The 23,836-nt window shown below is 39.7% G+C and overlaps 1 protein-coding gene across 3 annotated transcripts in view; it reads left to right on the top strand.

The window, feature by feature from the left end:
* Positions 1 to 1,353: 1,353 nt before the first annotated feature.
* nsd3 (nuclear receptor binding SET domain protein 3) overlaps positions 1,354 to 23,836 on the top strand; it is a 41,238-nt gene continuing 18,755 nt past the window's right edge. For all 3 annotated transcript variants that reach the window (XM_015340236.2, XM_015340227.2, XM_006625496.3), the window contains exons 1-13: positions 1,354 to 1,706; positions 8,791 to 9,803; positions 10,859 to 11,018; positions 11,753 to 11,907; positions 12,723 to 13,328; positions 15,471 to 15,588; positions 17,040 to 17,140; positions 17,496 to 17,541; positions 18,037 to 18,167; positions 19,147 to 19,272; positions 19,646 to 19,772; positions 20,859 to 21,056; positions 22,354 to 22,533. In XM_015340236.2, coding sequence (XP_015195722.2) covers positions 8,835 to 9,803; positions 10,859 to 11,018; positions 11,753 to 11,907; positions 12,723 to 13,328; positions 15,471 to 15,588; positions 17,040 to 17,140; positions 17,496 to 17,541; positions 18,037 to 18,167; positions 19,147 to 19,272; positions 19,646 to 19,772; positions 20,859 to 21,056; positions 22,354 to 22,533 — 2,917 coding nt within the window. In that variant the 5' untranslated portion in view covers positions 1,354 to 1,706; positions 8,791 to 8,834. The remainder of the gene's footprint in view (positions 1,707 to 8,790; positions 9,804 to 10,858; positions 11,019 to 11,752; positions 11,908 to 12,722; positions 13,329 to 15,470; positions 15,589 to 17,039; positions 17,141 to 17,495; positions 17,542 to 18,036; positions 18,168 to 19,146; positions 19,273 to 19,645; positions 19,773 to 20,858; positions 21,057 to 22,353; positions 22,534 to 23,836) is intronic.

The following is a 23,836-nucleotide window of genomic DNA, read 5'->3' as shown; positions in this document are numbered from 1 at the left end:
TCCTGAAACACCAACAGCCATGCAGTCCCATAAAACCCATAATAAATACAGATCGGCTTCTGCATCAGAACGCAGTATTAGTCATGATGTGAGTCCCTTACTCCAAAGATAATTCTGCTGGACCACCATACCGTTTTAATTTACAGATATGCGGGTCTTTCGGCAATTTTAGAAGGATAATCCAATAATCGTCTAAGAATTACTCCTATTTTCTTTTACAGTAAAAGCTTGGACCGCTTATATTCGTTTGTGGATAGGCTATACGTTTTTTTTTACTTCAGAGGTGAATTAGGTGTAAGCAAACTCGTAATTATTCTTATTACAACCCTGTAACAAATGAAAAGACTAAATAAGAAGATTTAATAAGAGTTTTTCTTATTTGTTTCTTAAACTACAAAGTGAAATTGGCGTCAGCGCTTGAGATATACACATCTTTAGTCCAGTATCGGTAGCTACTCATAACATTCATTGTTTTCGTTATTTCAATGTCCTTAGCCATAGAAAAAAATGTATTTTTCTATTTTCATATTTCCACATATTCATATTTTCACAGTCTCCACCAGTGCATATACTGTATAGAATAATTAATAGGGGTTAAAGAACATAAAAATGGAAAAACGACCTTCGACCCTAGTATATGGTGCGCCTATTCACGATCATGTGTTCTGTTTGACGTATTTAGCTGGGGTGTATGAAACAGGGGTTAAAAATGTTAAAAACACGAACGTCAGATTAACCTCAGTACCGAAAATAATTTCGTATTTTACCCTTTTTCCTCTAGAGGGCAGAAACCCACTACTATAATTCAGAGCCTTAAATATCAAAGCTTTTCGTAAATTATATAATATTCTGTTACAAATTACTTATCACTATAATAAAAGATTATGTACACCAATACCCTTGAAAAGGATTTACAGTGATATTTATAATTATAATTCTGAGTTGTCTTTCTGAACTTGCTTTACATCGTGTCCCTTGTCCAACCCCCTTGTCTTCTTGATAAAACGATCTTTAATAATGCAATACATACACTTTAACATAACACGAACGTATAGAAATAAACGAATCTTTGCAATTAGGTTGAGTTACTGATTCAGATCACATAAGCATTTTTGCTAACTTTCTCAAGTTATAAAACGACACCTGCAATTACTGGCAGTTGACACCTGCAACTCCAGAATGTAATACTGGTTCACGTATTTGAAGCTTTCTCTTCAGTGGAACCAGACTCCCCTTCATACAGTATAAATCGACATTTCCTTCAACGCATAGATTGTAAGTTTCTGTTCTGCTTCAATAAGACTACATTACCCGGCATGCTGTTAGCCCGGCCGAAGCGGCCAATCGGGCGGCGCTGATTTTGGCGCTGAGCAAGGAGACAGGGCCTGAAGCAGGGAGCTTTTGTTACAGCTAGAGGGAGAGAGGGAGACAGTAATATTAAAAATACATAGGAACCAGATTTAGCCAAATTCCGCTCCAACATCCCGCAAAAAAAGCGACCCTCTAACAAGTCTACGGCCACCAATTCAGCCATGGAACCGCGAAGTGACTGAAAATTGCCCCCAATTTTATCAATACATTGAGTTAGCAAGCGAAGAGGCCTGTACTTTAGTATTCTCCAATCTTTTGTTGTATCTGTTTTTTTTTATATTGCACCAGGAAGCTCAAATATTGGGTGTATTTGTTTAGAATGGAACACGCTGAAGGTACTGGCATTTTTCTTCTAATTATCATCCTTCTCTCTCTTTTTTTTTCAGTAGCGCTCTCGCATCTCCGCATTTAAGGCTGCCTTTTTTAAGTGATGGGTTGATTTTTTTTTCTGCTGTAGCGAGTGATGGAGGTGTAATCTGGCCAATTTGATTTAAAGGGGCAACGGCAGCCATATTGGTTTCTGCCTCCGCTGTTTAGTATTTTCTGCCTTCCGCATTTTTGCGTTTCTTTGCTGGGATTTAAACGTTAAGAGGGGGGCATTTGATTTTTTTTTTTGTTGCCGTGTCCGCGCGTGTGAACGTCGTTGCTGTTTTTGTTAATTAACACCAGTAAAATGTGGGCAGGAGCATGGGTACTGTCCACTGTGTGATAAATGGCACATCAAGTTTGACATGATGCATGTCTGTGTCGAATTTTTTAACCAGCTTTTTTTTTCCTGTGTGTTTTGATTTTGGTATTTTAACTATTGGTTGGTTTGCGACCTTTAATGTACGGCAGTGTGCTGAAATCTCCTTATCCAGATCGATCTTAAGTTTAGTTCATTACATTGAGTTTTTACTCTATTCCAATGAGATTCTTAAGTACAGGTAGAGATAAACGATTCCCCCCTTTTCCCCGATTAAAGGATATTCGACGAACTTGACACACTCGTCACTTTACTGGACATCTTTATGGCTAGATTTTATTCAAAAAGTATGGAAAGCACCAAATATATGTTGATCATTTGTGATGGCTGAGGTTTACCTGTGTTTCTAAAGATGAATGGCTCCTTTTGTAATTTAAGCTGTTGGATGAAATGAATACTTTGTACCCACAAAATAACGCATTTAAAAAAAATAATATCAATATCTTATTATCGTGTGGCTGGATTTTCTCTGTTGGCTTTGATCGTATCAGAAACAGCCTGTGCGTGCAGTTTTCATTTGCTCTGCAAGGTCCGATGCTTTCTAACACGTTTAAGGTCGAAGCATTTAATGTATCTCGGGACAGAAACCCAGTGGATTTATCGTGAGGCCTGTAGGAACAGGACGGGTAACATCACCAACAGCGATGCTCTCTTTGTCCTCTAAGTCGTCTAATAATAATAAGAAGAAATACATTGCTGATTATTCTAAGCATATCCTGTTCGAACTTTTGTGCCTCAAGTTCTCTGGATTTTGTCGTATCGTCGTTTTCTTTTCCGATACACTTCCCAGCAACCAACTTTTGAGAACTGTTTTCAGAAGTTTTTTTGTTTGTTGGATTTGTGTGACATACACCGATAGGAAGGAAAAACAAGAAAAAGATGTTTCGAAACCATAAAATAAGAAATTAAATTGCATAATCTTTATTGCATAAGAAATGTAGATATTAGAGATTGTAAATATTAAAATGGAGACATGCATATCTCATTTTTTTTAATATAGATTATGAGAACAAGTATCAATTTGCCCTCTTTATCATTATTTAGTGTGTAGTTTTGATTGTACATATATATTGCTATATCAGATATTTAACAGGATAACAATCCTTAATACCTTCACATACCAGGTGTTATATCTGAACTGAATATGTTATACCACAGTGTGAAGTCAGAAAAAGCAACTTTGTCTATATTTTCTGCATTACTATGATTATTCAGTTATTAGGTACTTAGGAAATAGGGAAACAATCTTCAGTAATGTTTTCCAACACAAGAACATCCATACTGTGGGACTAAATGTAGTGCACAAAATTAAAATAGGAATTGTAAAGTGATCTTTCCTCTATCAAGAAATTGTGATTTTTAGACCTCCCCAAAAATCGTAAAAAGATTTATTTTACCCCTCCCCAACACACACAGTTTTTCTTAGTATTCCAAGTAATGAATGAGTTCCTCAGTTTGGAGATACTCATCAATGGGATTTGGCATTTACCTCAAACTAAACACTACCCCTTTAGATCTCAGCAGTTGGGATTTGACTGAGGGGCTGCTTCGCATCCTAACGAACCTAAATTAATCAAAGCACAGATCTATCTGTCGACCGCCCCCCATTTAGCCCTTCTTAGCAGAATTCTTACATTTGAAAAATTTTAGGTATGCCTGCTATTAGTATAGCAAGTAGTTTCATAGTTCCAGTTCAGTGTTTGATTGTGTGATAAAAGTTTAACAGGTCTGCTTATACAGAGGTGCTGTTTTTCTCTGACGTGTTGGAGAAATGTTTTTTTTTGTTTCTTCCGCTTAAACATTTTTTATTCCGATACATGCTTGTGAAATGAAAGCATTAGTGTTGAGTGTGTGAATGTGACTGCCAGACCTCTTTAGCTATAGGGGCAGGGCTGACAGCCTTCTCAGTATTGCATTTTCCCCTTTAGCAGCACAAAGATGTGAAATGATTGTATTAAATTCAGCTGAAGACTGATTACTTTCTTTAAAGAGCCGTTACAGGGTGAACCCACGAGTTTCTGTTGTTGAACTCTTGAACAAGTTATTCCCATCGAGCTAAGTGCATACCTCATATGATTGAAAATTTCCACTATTGACGTCATTTAAAAAGGAATAATTAAAAAAAGATGCTGAATAATGGCAGGCAGCTGGTAAAACCTGAAATGGATTCAAGTGCCGTGCACTGGGAGTCTTTGTTTTTCTGTTTAACACAGGACATGAAGTGTAGTTCATCTTTGTGCAAGTTGTCTTTTTCTGAACATACAGATCATGTCAGTTTTAGGGAGCTATTTTAGTGTCCAGCTGGTCTAGTGAATAAAATGCCTTTTGAAAGGGAAGCTGCGGAGGAATGGGTGAAGGTTAATTCCATGCCGAAATGCAAATAGAGAGAAAAAGATGCACCGTCTTTCTTCCACACACCTGAGGAAGGCTCCACTGCTATTGTGTCATGTTTTTTCTTCTTTCTCTTTCCTTTTCAGCACATAATTACCTTAGATGATGAGGCACTTGCTGAGATCCTGGCTGGTTGGTTGTTGTCTGAAATCTGTGGGTTTACTGGTTATCAGTTTGACTTCATTACACAGCTACCGTACGCGTGAAGTAAAGATTCTGATTTGTCATGGGGGAGAAAAACAAGCCAGATGTACCCTCCTCGTGGATTGTAGAACCTGCATGCTGCCGTAAACACGGCAGAAATCACACATCAAAGCTGTGCCTTTTTACATGGAGGGTTGAATTTGGGAACTGAGATCACATTTTTTCAGGGTCTTTTTTTTGTGAAGAACGAGCATAGATCAGTAAGGGTGTGAGTCTCTAAACAAGCACACAAAGAAGATAGGCTGTATAAGGACACCTCTGTCATGCTTTGTCACACAGTGCTTTTATTGAAGCTAATAACAGCAGTGGACCTAGCTGATAAAAAAATAAATAAAGCTGAGATCAAATCAAAGAGTAATTTGGAATTACCGTGCAAGCATTGATCATTTGTTTTTATTTGTTTTTGTTTTTCTTTTGTGTATGTGTCAACAGCTTCTCGGTGAAGAAGTTTTAAAATAAGGCTCTGGTCCATTCCATACGAACTCAACCAACCTGGCACTGTGAGCCTCGCAGTCACAAGTTTTCACCCGACTTAACACCCTGGTTGTCAGTGTCTGCTATTCCTCAACCAGTATGGCACAACTCGGAACCCTCAGGAGAAAGAAAAAGAACAGGGATCTAAACAACAATATATGGAAGAATGGGAAAAGCAGAGGCTACCCTGTCAAAAAAAATTGCCTACACAGAAATGATAAAATAGTTTTAAAATTATGTCAAAATTACCCTTTATGGTTTATGTGTAATGAGGATACGGATATCTTTGGTAGTGTGAGGGGTCCAAAATGGGTCACCTTTGACTACCCCTGTCTCCCTAATACTAGTCATTCTGATCTAGAAATCACAGTCTAGCCATTTCTCCCGTTGGTAAACATAGAGACATTTATAGAAATGTTCATGAAAATCAAAAGGGTTGAGGTAAACAGGCAGTTGATTGCAGATGGTATGGCTCTCCAGTTATAGAGCAGGCAAATCCATTTCAGGTTTTTCTCACCACTATCTCTTGTACATCTGGTGCTGAAGATTTTGTTCTGGTCCTCTGATGTTGTGTCATTTTGTAGAGAGTTGTGGACTTCAAACAACATAAGACATTTGCGTCTCAGCACCTGAAACCCTTACAGAAGAGCCAGCATCTTGTCAGATCTGAAATGAATCAAATCTCTGTAAAATGTAGAATTCGCTGTGCAGACTACAGAAAAGCCCCCAACCCTATTACTGTTACGTTTGGTAAACTAAACCTTGTGCATTTGTACATTGTAGTGGTGTTCTGTTCATTCAAGCTGGTGATAACATCTCCAGGAAAGTGGCACTTGAAGTACTTCAAAGTTGTGGCTGCCACTGCATCCGTTTTTTGGATAGCAAGCTTGTGCTGATCATGAACCACTGAACTTCTTGCACAAGAAATTCTTCATTTTGTACAAGGCAGCTGTGGTTGTGGGGTGTTTTTCCTTATGTAAGCAATGAAATCAGAAGTGCTTTTCATAGCATTCCTTCTGATATAACATTAGTGTTCTTTGGTTGACCTAATGTATCAATAGGTAAATTAAGTTGTTGGAATTGCAGATGTATTTCATGACATGATTACATTGGTTATTTCAGTGATACAGTACCTTCAAATTTATATGCAATCATTTTGTTACATTACACTGACAAACATAGTTATGTTATGATAAATTCAGCTGCCATTTAAGTAGGTTGAAAAATTACTTTGGGAGAAAAAACAAGTTGAGAGTTTCTCCTTCTCTCTTTCTGTCTGAGGTCGCAGTGACTTCCTTAGAGTTTCAAGCATTTCCTTCTTGTAAGAAACTATATGAGTAAGACTCTTCCCACCACAAAGTACAAAGGTGTTTTTAGTTTTACCCAAGCCTTTCATGTCTGGTCAAATGTCACCATGTGGTATTTTAAAACCTGTTAAGTGCAATTGTTCTTTATCTGCAATGGCAATTTCATACACTAAACACACATGATTTTGCAAGAGATAAGCAACATCAACTGCCGTTATCAGGCATGTATAGCCACGTGAAGCACTTTTTAAACATTATGCCCTTTAAGAAGTCTACTCTTTTGCAAATAACCATCCGGAAAACACTGCTTGAGCTGCTTGAAATTGTTGTAACTGAGCTGTTGGTGTTTTGCAGTAAGTGTTTAATAATCTCATACAGCACAGCTTTGCCCCTCACAACACTACTGTTCATTGGAGGTTTGCGTTTAATTAGTTCAGTGCATTTTGGCCTGTTTTCATAAAGCATTTTCCATCTAATCGTGATGCAAATATACCATCTTACAATGATACAGCAGCAAAAAAAAAAAAATCACAGTGCCTATGGGCACTCATTTAGACGGTCCTGCTCTGATTGGTTGACACTTGAAAGTTAATCGTGGTATTGCATTTAAAAAGGGAAAATGGGTGTACACAGTGTGGCAGAAAACATTCGTGGATAGGGAAGTATGTCTCCTCTCTTGATTCTTGAATATTGGCAGTGATTCTTTGGAAGAAGTGGTGTTTAATAATAATAATAATAATAATAATAATAATAATAATAATAATAACTTACACTTATATAGCGCTTTTCTGGACACTCCACTCAAAGCACTTTACAGGTAATGGGGACTCCCTGGATGGTGTGATCCCACCAGCCATAGTGCACCAGAACACTCACCACACATCAGCTATCAGTGGGGAGGAGAGCAGAGTAATGAAGCCAGTTCATAGAAGGGGACTGTTAGGAAGCCATGATTGGTAAGGGCCAATGGGAAATTAGGCCAGGACGCCGGGGTTACATCCCTACTCTTTTTAAGAAACACCATGGGATTTTTAATGACCACAGAGAGTCAGGACCTTGGTTTTACATCTCATCCAAAGGATCGTCACTATACTGGGGCATTAGGACCCAGATGGTCTGCAGGGTGAGCACTCCCCTGCTGGCCCCACTAACACCTCTTCCAGCTGCAGCCTTGGTTTTTCCCAGGAGGTCTCCCATCCAGGTACTGACCAACTGGGTTGCCAGTTGTGAGTTGCAGGGTGATATGGCTACCGGCACACTTTGCTTTTTACTTTAGTGTTTTGAAGGCGATAACTATTCAAATAAGGCTGATGTTTATGTTTCTTAGTATCAGTACCTGCAGAAATGCCCTTTATATTTAATGTGTTGTGGAGCTAACGACTTGTTCCTGTCTGCAGTTGCAGCTAAATGTGGGGGGGGGGGAAATGAAAGCATATCAGTACTGCATTTTAAAATCCTCCATGATAGTTTGACAGTTTTCAAATGCAAATGATATAAAATTACAATATGTAGCATATACAAAATTAAGAAAAATAGATATAGGAAATTTAATTTAATAGGACATTTAATTGAGTACTTTAATATTAGTTTCTGCTCAAGTGTAAGTAAGTAAACCAGGAAAGGGCAGTCCTGGTCTTGGGGGGCATGTGTACGTGCTGATTTGCTAGCTCTCAATGCAGCAGCATCTGATGACCTGGGAGATGTATTTAAGTGACCAATTACCAATCATGTAATTACCAGTGATGTAATGTATTGGGCCAGTAGATCAATAATGATCTTGTTTATGTCAATAAGAGAGAATGAGTCAAAATGAAAACTGTAGACACACTGGCCTTTCAGGACCAGGACTGCCTGGTCCTGAACAGGAGTAATGTGACCTTAAGTTCATAAAACCTGTCTGGCTACAGAGTGCTTAACTGTTGTATTTTTCTTTATAAACAAACAAACATATAATGTGTACTACAAAGAGCTATCAGTTGATATCAGTATCACCTTGAAACAAGACATGAATAAATACAGTACTTTGCCATATACTGTAATCGTCTTTGCTATAATTTTTGTCACGTGAAATTATATTGCTTTTATGCATCATTGTTTTTTATATAAAAAGGAAAGGCATTATTTTATTCCTTCCAACCTACTGTGGTTGCTGTTTGTTTTTTTCCATTATGAAATGTTATTTTCTTATAAATCCAAATTAAGGCTTGAATTATTAACTCAAACCCACTCTCTGATTGACAAGCATGTTGAAATGTTTCCTTTGTTTTTTTTTGTCATCTTCATTTGTGTTTCTTGCAGGCCCTGTAAGAGAAAGGGAAAGTTAAGGATGCTGGAGCAGAACAATGGATTTCTCCTTCTCTTTCATGCAAGGGATCATGGGAAACACAATTCAGCAACCACCTCAACTCATTGACTCGGCTAACATCCGCCAGGAGGACGTGTATGATGCCGGGAGTGACAATGGGGAAGACGGGGGGCCGTCTGCCTACGAAACTGCCCTGGAGTCGGGTTTCTCTTATCCCCCCTCAGCTGCAGAAGACCTGCCTGTTGTCACCAATGGCTACCCGCCCAATGTCAGCCTCTATGAGCCGCAGGCCAAGTACGCCATGTATTCTCAGTTCCCCAATGGCTCTGCAAACGGCTACAGTGCCATTCGCAGCTACAGCGATCATTGCCTGCTGCAAGGAGAGAACACTGTGTTGAGAGCCCCTGTTGTGCAGGAGAAACCCCCTTCCCCTTCTTCCCCTTCCGCTACACATCATCATCACCCTCATCATCAGCCACAGCAGCAGCAGCAGCAACACCACCACCACCACCATCACCCTCACCCTCACCCTCCTCCACCTCACATGAACCCGTCCGTACTGCCCCCTCCTCCACCGCTGCTTCTCCCCTCCTCGCCTCCTCCCTCCTTAGCCACCATCATCACCTCCCCACCCCATCCACAGCCGCCCGCCACGCCCAAGAAAACCAGCTCTCCCGAGATCAAGCTGAAGATCATCAAGACCTACCAGAACGGCAGAGAGCTCTTCGAGTCCTCGCTGTGCGGGGACCTGCTGCACGAGTTCCAGGCCAGCGAAGCGTCCCGCAGGAGGCACGAGAGGAAGAAGGAGAAGAGGAAAAAGAGCAGCAGGCACAGTTTGCACAGGGACCCGGAGGACCAGCAACAGCAGCACGAGTTGTGTGTTCCGGAGCCAGCTCCTGAGCCAGTTCCAGAGCCGCTTTGTGAGCCATTGGATGTGCACAGGCCCAAGCTCGAGTTTTCACCCAGGAACCGTACATGTCCCGAAGCAGAACCTAAGGAACACAAAGTGAGCGCCGAGCCTTTCTCTGCCTAATCTAAGCTGCTCATTTGATTATTTTCCCTAGAATACAGATGAATGATCTGCACATTAGCAAGGCTCCACCTCAGAATTGATTTTAATAATAATGGGAAACAATTGCTTCAATGTTAAAATACCCTTTTGTAATATGGCTTGTGTGTGTTTAAAGTTTGCTTGTGTGAATAGGGTAGAACTGAGCAGTAGTATTGTTTACATAAGTGTAATATTTAAGAAATATTTTTTTTGTTTCGTTATTTTTTTTAAAGAAATATATCAAATTAAATGAGACATGCTATCCAAAATAAGACTTTACAAAGTACTTCTTAGTGACAGTCTCTAAAAGGGACCTTCCTAGGAGTAAGTCAAGACATGATCTTGCTCTTAATTACCAATGGAGATATGGTTATGTAAAGTATTTCAATTACATTTCATCACATGAAAAACTTATATACTGGTACATAAATAATGGAAAATTAAATTAGACGAGCCTTATGAGAGAATAGGTTGCAAATGTCATTATATAGTTATTAAATTTTTGGGGGGTTGTCATCTTCCATCTCTTATATTTACCTGAATAAATAACTTGCATAGATTATGAACTTGTGAAGCCCCAGAAAATTACAATGTCCTGAATTAGATCATCATGTTCTCCTGCTGCACATCTGGTGTTCTCATTCTGTGTGCAGGTGGATAAATAAAACATTATCATGCTCTAATCTGCTTCACCTTAGATTTAAAAGGAATGCTGTATAATATAATCTACAATCCAGCAACTTGCTTAGATAGGAAATGTGCTTAGAAAGAAGTGGAAAAAAAAGGATGGAATGAACTTGTCTTTCTTGCAATAAGTCATTTTTCTTCTGAAAAAGTGGTATATCTGTGATTCTCCAGATGTGATTTATGAATATTTTTAATCTCCAGATAGTTTTATGGAGAATGGTGTGCCTGTTCCTGTGGGTTTTTAAAATGCACTGCTGTGTTGGTCTCTTCTCAGGTCCAAAGGTGGTAACAAGAACTGTGTTTAACTTTCTGTTTCTTGGCAGATTCAGAAGCACTTTCCTACAGTTATAACAGGTACTGGTTGTTGTAAGGACCATGAAGTCGGTGATTTGGTCTGGGCAAAGGTTGGGACGTACCCTTGGTGGCCTTGCATGGTATCTTGTGATCCACAGTCAGATGTTCATACCAGGATAAACACTAGAGGTAACATACAGAATCCCACAAAGTCTAGATTTTCTAGGTCTTGATCAAATTTTTCGGGCAGCAATAATTTAGCAGATTCAAGATTTATTTCAGACACTCCTGTTCTGCAGTAAAAGTGTGATCACACAGATTTGATATTGTGCTAGAAAGTACTATAAATATTGAGGGCTGTGCTGAGGCTCAGTTACCTTATTGATTGTAATACAAAATATGAAAATTGCAGTTGTTTCTGTAATTTAAACATTTATATGTTTATTTAATGAAGGGATGTTTTCTTATATGTTACACATCTACATTTCCATCTTAATTAATTTTATGATGGTCTGCTCTTGTCCTGTTCAATTCCGTTGTAACATTAGCATGTTCTGTATGTAAATGCAGAATAGCTTTCTGGTTCTCTCTGTGAATTACTTTGAAAGTTTACAGGGATAGCTCCTGTTCAACAACAGACTGAGCAAAGCCAGATGTTATGAGATGCAGGTTCTTGTTTATAGGCAGATGCTAGATGTGTAATATTTCATGCTGTTTTATTAGTTTTGCATAGATGATAAATGGTAAAAATCTTAAAACTTTTAATTTGATTTTCTGTAGCTTGTAAAACCTAAAATGGCACCAGAATGGGAATCTTATTTATCTCACTGCTATGAAGGGCAGTACAGATGTAAAATGATGTTTAATTGCATTATAGCCTTTCTCCAAATGTGCACTAGCCTACCTTTCTGGTTTGTGCGCAGGTCACAGGGAGTATCATGTGCAGTTTTTTGGGAGTGTTCCTGAAAGGGCGTGGATCCACGAGAAGAGGGTAGTTGTATATCAAGGGCGACACCAGTTTGAGCAGCTGCAGGCAGACACCCTCCGGCGAGCCTCAAATCCTGCAGAAAGACACAAGGTACTCAAGACGCAGCTTGACATACCAAGGCATTGTTCTCGAAGTATGCTGTAGGTCTTTAGCTTAAATTTTTGTTTTGTGAGTGAAAGGTTGCGGCCTTAATGTGAAAGTGGTCAAATTCACAAAACAGAAGTTCATATATTATATCTTGAAAGTTTAAGATATCTTCCTATATATAGGTATAAATATATCTATATAAGTGTTATATAATTATAATTCCTTGCACTTTTCTGGACACTCCACTCAAAGTGCTTTTACAGGTAACGGGGATCCCCTCCACCAATGTGTAGCCCCACCTGGGGTTATGTGTACACATAACCTTGTTATGAGGCGACGGCAGCCATAGTGCACCAGAACACTCACCACACATGAGATATCAGTGGGGAGGAGAACAGAGTGATGAAGCCAATTCAGAGATGGGGATTATTAGGAGGCCATGACTGGTAAAGGCCAATGGGAAAGTTGGCCAGGATGCCAGGTTAACACCCCTTTCTTTTCAAGAAATTCCCGGGGATTTTTAATGACCATGGAGAGTCAGGACCTCGGTTTCTCATCTCATCCGAAGGACAGCACCTTTTTGAAAGTATAGTGTCCCCGTCACTATACTGGGGCATTGAATTTGTATTGAATGTATACACTGAGTAATCTTTTCCTCTTTTTTGACCTTTTTGTCTGAATTTAGGACACTAGAATTTAGGAGGTAGCATAAGGAAGGCAGATTATAAAAAAGCAAAACCTTTCTCTATCGCCCCCAAGCCCCCCATTTCCTCAAGTTACAGACGTGTGACGGGGATACATTTGTTTCCTCTCCCCAGCTCCTCAAACCGATTCCCCAGAGGGAGCGTGCTCAGTGGGAGGTAGGGATCGGCCACGCGGAGGATGCCTTCCAGATGACCCGGGAGGAGAGGATAGAGAACTACACCTTCATCTACGTGGACAAAGAACCAGAAACATCTCCGCCCCCCGCAGAAAAACCCACCTCCAAGGCTGACAACAGGAGAGCCCGGCGAACTCGCAGTGCCGTTTCCAGCCCGCGACCTGACCCCTCGGGGGAGGTGAGCTCCGCCAGGCCCGGCCTCCCGCCACGCCGGCAGCAGCCCAGAAGGCAGTGCAGCATGACGAACTCCGAGGAGCCTCCGCAGCCGGCACAACCGGAGCAAGACGAGCAGCAGCCGCGCTGCCCTGTACCCCAAAACCAGCCGTCGGAGGAGCCCAAAGACCAGGGGGCTCAGCAGCCCCCAGTTAAAACAGCCTGGAAGACAGCCGCTGCCAGAAAGCTCCTCCCGCTCTCCATAACCATGAAGAAGCTGAACGTGGAGATCCAGAAGTGCGACTGGCCTCTGCCAAGGGACAGGACTCCCTCTCCGCAGGAATCTGAAGGAGAGGACAAGCCCAGCGATCAGCCGGTCTGCCCCCCCAGGGTACAAGCTCTTTGTTTCTTTTTGTCAAAATTCGGCAGTTTCGTCTTGAAAGTTTTTCACAATTTAAAATACTGTGTGACATAATGTGGGGCGTGTCATAACAGGATCTTTAAAATGGGCTGCTCTAGGCCAACAGACACCCCAAACACAGAGCTGTAAGGTTGGAAACACCAGTGATAGGAACAGCACAACCATGAACCAAATTGCTTACCAGACATGAAAACAAAATTCTCAGAACAGTCTCTTTCTAAAATCTTTCATAAAGTTTCCTAAAGTTCAGAACTCACTACTCCTTTACCAGAAACTTGCAAATCTTTTAGCCCACATCTACAGGTAAGTCCTTATCCCTCTGGTGAGTGGCGTTCTACCCTCAAACCCCTCAGATAGTAGCCATCCACTCACACAAACAGACTAATACTGGAAGCTTCCTCTTCCTGCTTTTTAAACAGTCACCTGGCCAGTTTGCTTCCTGCAGCTCATTGTGGCAGAGGATCCTGGGAAATGTGGTCCTTGCAGGCCGGTACTCCCACAAGCCATTACCTTTGGACGTTCATATGAGTTTAAAATTCATATTACTGGTAATTAGTACATTACACTTAATCAACAAGTAAAGGAGTAACTTGTGCACTTGGTAGTCCATCAAGCAGGTGTTACAGCAAAAGGCATGAAGGAGCTCAACCAGTAGCAATGGAATCAAGATGTGGCCACCAAATAGGGATCAATTTTGGCTGAAAATAGCTGACCTTCATTGGAGATAAAAGCAGGTGTTCTCTCAGATAGGACCTCAAGGTTACAAACTAGAGGCTGCCATTTGTCTCATATAGCTCTTTTGTTTGCTACTAGCCAATTGATCTAAGGATCTTGTCCTGCCATTTCTTCATTTAATCCAGCGTATAGGCTTCAACAACATTGATGTGTAGCTTGTAGAGGTTAGCTTGATTCTTACAATGACAATACAGTTGAATAAGTACTAATTTATAATCTGTCTAAGCATTTGATTAAGAATAATTGGAATAAGATGCAAGGTTCACATTACCAAATATAAGGTTCATCTTGAATTTGCCATTTTTTATATCTTCTAAGGAAACACTTCAAACTTGTATATATGATCCAGTCAGCCTGGATTGGATATAGAAAAACCTAGTACTGTATTACATGGAATTATCCGTTTGAATAAGTGTAAAGAAGTAGAAACGGCAAGGTTCACAGAAAAAATGTTAAAGATCAACACTCTTATCAATCTTACATTGAAATCCCCAAGGTGTTAATGTTTTTAGATGATAAATCCAATGTGTTTCTCTTAAGAAAATTCCCTCATCTAAACTGTTTTATCTTTTCAGTTCCAAAATAAAATAGACCTGTAATGTTGTGCCATCTTTGCATCACATTCTGAAGTAAGAGTAGTCCAAACTTTACGTTCTTTGCATTCCTACATTCACAGATTTTTATCATTTGCAGAGACAGTAGATATTATTGCAAAGAATTACAATTAATCACCCTTCAAATCGCAATCCTGACCTGGGATAAAAAAGCACTTAAGTTTTCTTGGGATAACAATGTTGATTGCATTTTCTACATTGGTATTTACCAGAAAGCAGTAATGAAAGTGTTGGTTTTCTGTTCATTATGTGACAGATCTGTTTTTATCTAATTCTTCAAATTCTTAGCTCTACTAAGAAAGTAGTGTATAAATATGCTATTCTTCGCTAGGTTTATCTTAATCCAATCTAGGCCTATTCAATTTAGAGTTTCCTCTCAAATTTACATTTAAATTCATAATGAACTTTGTATAGAAAGTCTTTATAGTGTGAATCTTGTATGTTTCTCTTGTCTGTTTAACTTTTATTTTTTACGCCTAATTGAATGTGACGATTAATAATTAATTGTCATGTTTGTCATCTGAACTATTGATTGTAGTTTAAGAGTGGAGAAGGCCCCAGCTTTTACTTCTGATGAAGGACGAGTATATTGGAGTAAATGTCAGACTTTGCTTTGGTTTATTGTGATTAAAATAAAGTTTTGAATTTAGAGTGATTGTTGTGAGATGTCTTTTTTTAAGCATGCATGTTATGCCATCTGCTCTATGACAGAAGCGTTGTGTTAAACCAGACAACCTCTCTATTTGTGTTTCTCTTTCTGCAGGGAGCAAGTAGCAAACCTGAGATGAGCTCCAAGGAGCAGGAGAGGCTTGTGTCACCTGTTGGACGTAGGAGTGACCCAGGAATGGTACAGCACTCTTCCACTGCAGAGGTGTCTTCAGGTACCTCCAAGATGTGACAGCTTTGTGTTATTGATCATCATCTTTTCATTTCATCACATCCTACAAATGTGTAATCCAGTGGAAGTTGGAAATCCATTCTTATTTCTAATAAACTTAACAATGTTTTGAAAGGGTGTTTGTAATTATTTGCTTTTCAGTGCTTGTTTTATAAGGAAGACGTTCCTCCTTTGATTTTCCCTAATACAGGTTTGCCCACAAGATGGAATGAGTTTAGATCTGCCCTGAAATTTTGTTTTGTAAAACCTATCTGCCTTGGAAATGTTTTTCAAAATTTCCTGTGGTTTGTTGTCACATTTTCCTCTGTCTTTGCTGTTTCTGAAGACTTCCATTCCTCTTGACTGGAAATGGCCTGTTTTTCATTAGAGTCCTTTTTCATCATTCACTTATGGGTGAAGCATCCTTGTTCTTTTTATAAAAGCTTTTTTTTAGTTATATTGAAAACCACAACATCTGTTGAATGTTGCTACAACTTGGGATCCCCAAGTGTATAAAACAGATTTCTTAAGCGTTTTAGAAACCCATACTACCTTGCATTCCTTCAGTTGTTTTTCTGTTTCAAGCTGCATACATATGTTTTGAGAAGCTGACTAAGCATCAGCAGTGTAGTCTTTCCATTCAATATATAGCATTCTCTTTGGGATTTCATAGGAAGGCTGTTAATGTATCATCTCAGCTTCTGAGGAAATGGATGTACATTAAAATGGGTGTATTTTCTTGTCCAAAGATCCAAAAAGACGGTTACTGTTGTATCAAATCTGATCTAGGCCTGTCTCCCAATGCTCTGTTTAAAGTTCCTGTCGTACGTTTGCTTTAGAGAGCTAAAAGATTTGAATCCTGGAGCCCCCTGAGTGGTTCAGTCAATGAGTGCTTGTTTAGATTGGAGATTGAGCCTCATGGCCTGGAGTTTTCCAGTTGAAATCTAGGATGTATCATTAGCCACTGTGATGGTTTCTATAAGCAGCAGCACACAAATGCGCAAGCTTGCTCGGATTAAGCGGGCTTGAGTTCACCAGGGCATCATCAGTTTGCTGAACCTTCCTGATCGTCGAGAGCTGTGTTACCAGTTGACACTGACCCTCTTTTGGGACTTGTTGCATGAAAAGTGGCAGACCCCGGTAAATCTGATCTGATTCAAAAGTCCAAAGGGGGAGAGAAAATTAATCAGTGGTTCCATAAACCACAAAGTTCTCTTCAGCCTAGATTGGCTCAAATGATTTTTTTAGTATGCATCCTAAGATGCTTTGCATGATAAAACACTAAATACCATAAGAGGACATTTTTTGAGTTATCCTCACTCAAGTGACAATGTACTGAGTTTCCAATGTTGCAAAGGAGAGCATGATGTGCATAATAAATAAAAAAACATTAAATGTAGGTTTAATTGCACTGAGAAGGGGAATTCTTGTATTACATCTGATGTTTTTCCCCAGGTTTGTTGGAAAGAAAACAACAGAGGAGGTCTGTACGAAGTCGGTCAGAGTCGGAGAAAGGCACAGACCCGGTGCCAAAGAAAAAGATGAAAAAAGAACAGGTAAAACATTTTTCAGGATTTATCCAAAACTGAAAAAATTATCCAGCACTGGTCTTTTATGCTCTGATTGTTAAGCTGGAAGTCAAAACTAAATATAACCAACATTCAAGCTTTGGAACAGTGCTATCAAGTATTCACCTACGACTACAGAGTACTTGTAAGGGAAATGTGTCACAAATGAATGACTGTCAACAATTTGTTGGCGTGTCTAAGAATTCTGAACCACTAAACTGGCTGAAGTTGCACGGGCCTCAGGTCTAGGCTGTTCCAACAATCTTTCGAGTATCAACTGCACCAAATTTTCAGCTACACTGTAGTTACCCTTTCCTAAAGCTGAGATATTTTTTCATTGCAGACAGAAATGGTCCCACAGGCAGCTTTGAAGACAGGATCACAAAAGGGTATTTTTTATTATTTATTCTATCATATATTTTTTATTTTAGGACTTCAGAGATAAGATAGAACTTTTAAACCTCATATCTTTAAATTGGCTCTTATGTATGAAATCATACAGAAATGCATGTATGTCTTCTTTTGAAATATTTTCCTTTTTTGAAGCTTATGGACACAATTTTTAACAGCAGTTACTGCACATTTTAAATTGCTCTAGTTAAAAGTGTTTCAAATACTTCTAATATTCAGTTAATGAAAGATGTCTAAATATAATGCATTAATTCTTTATACTGTCTAGTAATGGATGTAGTTCTCCTGCTCTGGGGAAGTAATGTGCTCCTTTAAATGGAGAACTTTTTATTGGCATCCATCTGATTTCAGTCTGTGAGAAAACTGTTCTCTATCCCATAGTGCTTTTGAAACTTGCAAGTTGCTTTATTTCCTTATGTGTCTTATCTGTGATACAGCTTTAGGTTTCTTACAGGTTGTTTCATTTCTTATAGGTGCTAGTGAGATTTCAGATTCTTGTAAACCTCTGAAGAAACGGAGTCGCGCATCAACTGACGTGGAGATGGCCAGCTACCAGTACCGTGACACATCAGACTCTGATTCTAGGGGTCTGAATGACTCTCAGGTAGGAAAGAGAGAAGATGATTCTCAGCAGTAAGGCCTTACTATTTTCATCTGTTACGGTAACTGTTTTGAAAAACATAAATGGAAAAGTTAACATTGGCGACTAGAGGAATTTGCAATGCTGATTAAGCATCCTATTTCAGCCCAGTTTATGAATTGAGGTAGATGAGATTTAATTATGCAAGACACTAGTAGTTTTAGTAGTTGTGACAAAGTTTTTGGGTGCAGTTTCATCTGCAGTGGTACAAGCTGTCAGCCTGGTTGAAGATATTTTTTGTTTTGTAGTGTCTCTTCATTTCATGTTCTGTTGATCACATTAAATATTTTTTTTGGCAGAAATGTTTAATCAGAGTGACTTAAATTTGTTCCCATTCATTCAGCTGGGTATTTTACTGGGGTAGTTTCTGGTGTCACACCTTGCTCAAAGGTATATCTTCTTTGTCTCACCTTTGAACCCACAGCCTCCATGTCAGAGTCTGGCACTCTAACTGCCAGTTACTATTGTAGGAAAGCAAATACAGTACAAACACAGATCCAGAGTCTGATAAGGTGCATGGTTATGAGGCTCAGAACACGTACAAAATGTAATAAAAACTAAGACCCACTTTAAAACCAAAACTTTTTCCCTCCCACCAAAAATGAATTATAAACCCAATATTTAATGCCAGGTTACCATAGGAAGTAACACATACACTCTGGCAAATAAAATGCAGACATTGAGTTGCCAGGTATGTAACCTATAATCGGTGATTGGCTTTCATTGAAAAGTTGATTTTAATATACAGCTTATCTGCTCAGGTCTTAACTTAACCCCATTCCAGGCTGGCATTTCAGGAAACAACAAACGTGAAGGAAAGAATGTTGTGGGACATATCCAAATGAGCGTTAACACATTATATTATTCTGCATTCAGGTTTGTTAGTTTCAGGGACGTGTGCTCCTCTTGTGTTGCGTTAGTGTCAGTGACGTTTGACCTGCAGGTGGGGTTTGGGAAGCGATCAGACAGTCCCACAGCTGCAGACGCTGATGCCTCAGATGCCCAGTCTGTGGACTCCAGTCTGTCACGGCAAGGGACAAGCACCACTAAGAAAGACACCGTTTGTCAGGTGAGTGCAGTTTTACTCTGTTTCTTACAGTGCTTCTCTTGGAAAAGTTGTGATTATCAATAATATTAATAATAGCAATGGTTAGTGTTCAGAGGTAAAACCTACTGGATCGGGTAATTCTAGTACAGTAAAAGCACATGTGAAGAAGGGCTTTTTGGCTTTTTTACCTGAAGTGCGATTAAGCTTATATTAGCTGTGTAACTCAGTTAGGAAAAAGGGTTTTCAAGAATTAAATCTGTCTAAGTGCTGGAAAGAACTGGCAAGGACAATTTTGCTTTTATCCAGCTCTTGAAGGGATGATTTTTAATAAATGAAGCTTGAAAGAGTTCAGTCATTTATGCAGATTACCATTAACATTTCTCCCCCTTATCAGATCTGTGAAAACTTTGGTGACACACTTGTTTCCTGTGAAGGAGACTGCAGCAGACTGTTCCATTTAGAGTGTTTAGGACTGACTTCCTTGTTGGAAGGAAAGTTCACATGCATGGAGTGTAAAAATGGTAAGTCACCTGGCTGGTTCCAACAGCACACACTGCAGGGTACATTCGTTTCTATAGGAAAGGAAATGCTGTAACAGAGAGCACAGTGTTGATGCACGTCTTCATAGCTTCAATAGGAAAGAGTCTAAAATCCCTAACTCTTCCTTTAAGGCTCTTATATATTTCAGTAAATGCTTAGATAGCCATTGGAGGAACATCTGGGCACTGAAAACTAAAGTCAAAACGTTCTCATTTGAACATGATGGTTCCAACACTACTTTGCATTAAGGCCAACATTTTGTTAATAAAATCAGATTTAGGATTAACAGAAGAAGCTTCAAATCTTCTGTAAGTTGTATTCTTTCAGTAGACTTTATGCTTTCTTTTCTGTGATTTGCATGCCCTTTGCAGCATTTCATAGTTGTTATATTGAAAGTGCATAATAAGTATTAGTGTAAATTCTGAAAACTGATGTCAAGAAGCATTATCAATTGACATTGTTTGTACTAAAATTGTCCTTCCATCCTCAAGTGACATATCTCTTCTATGGATTTGCTTGGTTTTCATTCACTCTAGCTTTGTCGAGTGACTCATAGTATTGAGAAGTGTCGCTTACCAAATGCTTTCCGCTGGCTCCCACTGATAGATGCAAGTGAATCATTGGAAGCTTCCTGTGAAATCTGACATTTGCTTGTAAAGAAAGACACACTGCTGATATGACCTTTAGGATATGATTCCTGCTAGATCTTGAACAGGCCTTAAAGCCCAGAATTGCGTACCACTTATACAGTTTAATTAAAACATGATTGCCAACAAGCCCACACATTAACTTCAAATGAAAGGTCAGTCCCTAGCAAAATGTTAAAAGTCAAATCTCTAAAGCACCTGCAGAATCTGTTCAAGAATTTCAGATAACCTTAAAATGGGGTTCAACTTTTTTAAACTCCCTTTTTCTTCTTTTCAGTCTTTTTCTTGTTGATCGTGGGCACTTGTTGAGGGCTGGCGCAGGCTGCATGGGTGTACACCGCTTACACGTGCCGGCAGAGCATTAATTGTCACAGATCTCGGCGTGCAGGGTGGCCTCAGTCCTGTTCTGTGTTCTTCCAGGTGCTCACTCCTGCTTCTCCTGCAAGGCGTCGGGCAGCGACGTGAAGCGCTGCTCGGTCAGCGGCTGTGGCCGGTTCTACCACGAGTCGTGTGTGCGCAAGCACGCCAATGCCACCTTTGAGTCCAAGGGGTTCCGCTGCCCCCAGCACAGCTGCGCCACCTGTGCTCTCGAGCGAGACATGCACAAGGCATCCAAAGGTACTCCCTGCTGCTTTCTCAATATCTGTCCCAGGAAGAAAGCCATTTCTTATTTCTAAAGACTTCTCTTTTTATTATCCACAGAGAGATTTTTTTTAATCATTTATGCGTTTCTTAAATTTCATGGTGGCCTAAGTGTCGGGTGTGCGCATCTTGGCTTATTTATAGAACATCATTGATCAAGTTTGTTTATAAAATATCTTGACATCTAATGACAGTAGATTTCTTGAAGTGTATTACTAAACCATGTACGCTGAGGGTGGGTGAGTATTGGTGAATTAAGCGGAAGACAAAATGTACTTTAAATGAAGATGAAGAAAGTGAGGTAGGATATTAAGGTTTTACCAGCTGGAGGGCTCAGTTCCTACCAATGCAATTTCCAGCTTTCTGTGCTACTAATTGACTTCCAGCTAGCACAGCTCTAGTGCTGCATTTATTGCAAGACATTACTTTAGAGTGATGATATTCTAAACTAATTTTACAACAGCATTAGGCTGGCTATGGGGAAAAATGGTATGGAGCAAGTAAGAGGTAAAGAAAGTGATGTCATGGTCAAACTTAAGTTTCTTTATACTTGCTAATAGGTTAAATGGTTAATACTAGTAATGTTCATTGAAGTGCTACGTCTGCATTAAAGAAGATGGAAGGAGAATTGTACGTCGATCTCATTTTCTTGCTGGGAGATCATAAGGAATAAGATAAGAGACCCTTGGAGTCTTTAAGAAGAACCTGGATGCTTCCTTGAGAATTAGCATACTGTAGATATATCCCCTTTCTGAGACTCCCTGTAAGTCACCACTCACCTGCCCAGAAAGAGGCTGGCCTGTCCAGCCATTGATTTCAGGAGTTTTCTTTTACTACTTGTTAGAGGTTTTTGGTGGATCACCTGAGTGCTCGCAGACCATGGTTAATCCAAAATCAAACTAGAACAGGTGGTCCAAATTCTGTTGTGCTTTAGATAATATTCTTATTTTCCCTGCTGTGGCACTTTGTGACCTTTGTCTTTTTTTTCAGGCAGGGACCTGGGGTACTTACCCAAACTCTCTACTGTTAAACTTCCAGTTTTAGGTGGTTTGAGCTATTAATTTTGTTTTAAATAGTTTTCTTTGGAACTCCTTAAAAACTCCTCAAATATATTTAGATTGAGTCATTTCCCCACTTGGGGTAAAGTTGAGAAGACACGGGGATCCCAAGATTAAGGGTCAGGTGGCCTGACACAGAATCTGGTATTCTTGTTACATGGAATGTCAAAAGCTTTGTACAACTCCTCCACGGTGCCCTGTTCTGCTTCTTACAGGTCGCATGATGAGATGTATCCGGTGCCCCACTGCCTATCACACAGGGGATAGCTGCGTTGCAGCTGGCAGTGTAGTAATCACTCCACATATTATCATATGTAGCAACCATTCAAGTTCCAAAAAGAATGGACACATAACCTCACCTGTAAACGTAGGCTGGTGTTTCGTCTGTGCCCGAGGTAAGCTTGGTCTGACTCCTTTATTGCTTGAAAAGTCACCCTAGTACTGGTCTTAGGATTTCTGTTTTTTAAAGTTAGTCATGCAAACAGGATTTTTCTGGAGATCAAATGTCTCATTCAGGACTGAAAACCTAGTTTTAAAATGGTATATTTACACAGTCTCCCATTACTTGTGATCTTGTTTGGTGTATATCCCCTCTACATGTATTTAGTATCTGTTGTTATTTTCTGGATATAGTTAGTTTAATTTACCACCCTTTTCAGGACGTATAGCTCCAGAATAGACTTAAGTTAATCATTTTGAGATACACCTGGTGACATGAACTTGCTTCCCTAGGTTATGCCCTCTTGTTCACCTTTGAGCAGCCTTTCAGAAGAACTTGTTACTTTTTTTAGTTTTTTCATAAAGTAACTTGAGCAGTGGTCAAAGACAAAAAAAAAAGCATTTAGACAGTAGGGACTTTTTCCCCAAATAAAACATCGAAAGAAAAGTTCAGATTCTATATTGAAGTGCAGTTTTAATAAAGTTTAGCATACATCATCAGTGGTGTCCGTGTCACTTTGTAAAGGCCAATCGGCAGTTGCTCGTGTCACAACTACCGGCTCATTTGGAGACAGTGTCAAGGAACTGGGGTCTGCCTGCAGTGTGCGTTCTAGTGGTGTGGTGAAACAGCCGAGAGCCAGTTTGTTATGGGGGTCTGTTTGGGTGGTCTATCACTGTTGAGGTTGTGGAACCCTTCAAGGGTTCTTATGATGTACAGGTAGTCCCCTTTTGGAGAAGCCTGCTCATTCCAAAAAAAAAAAAGTTAATCACTCAAAGGTTTTTATAGCAAAGTTAATCCAATTCCTCTCATCACCCTCGATTTTCAATATAGTTGTCAGGAGGGCAGGAACAGGTAACTCCTCTTAGTTCACCATTTCTCTTCCTTACAAAGTATATACTCTTCACTTTCTTTTACTGAAACCTCTGGCACACTGGGCTCTCCCTTCCACAGCTAGTCTTCCTTCACTGGAAGACACTTGGTTCCTGTCTCATCAGGAACCTACTGGTGGGCCTCTCCCAATTTAACCTCTGACACCCAGTTTCCAATTATAAACAGCACCTAATCTACTGCACTTCAGTGCCTCTGGAGAATTAAAATTAATCCAGGATTACAGATTTATATAAAATGATAAATTCACTCTGGAAGTATCTTTGTTAGTAAATCTAACCCAGATCAAAATCCTTTCAAGTTTTGTATTAACTAACTCTAAGAATTAAAACTGGGTTTAGGGCTGCTGGCTGACTTCTGAAGCACAGGAG

The sequence above is a fragment of the Lepisosteus oculatus genome, chromosome 2 (genome assembly GCF_040954835.1).
Source record: "Lepisosteus oculatus isolate fLepOcu1 chromosome 2, fLepOcu1.hap2, whole genome shotgun sequence".
Classification (NCBI taxonomy): Eukaryota; Metazoa; Chordata; class Actinopteri; order Semionotiformes; family Lepisosteidae; genus Lepisosteus; species Lepisosteus oculatus.
The sequence above is the reverse complement of the archived record's forward strand: the minus strand, read 5'-3'. Positions and strand labels throughout refer to the sequence as shown.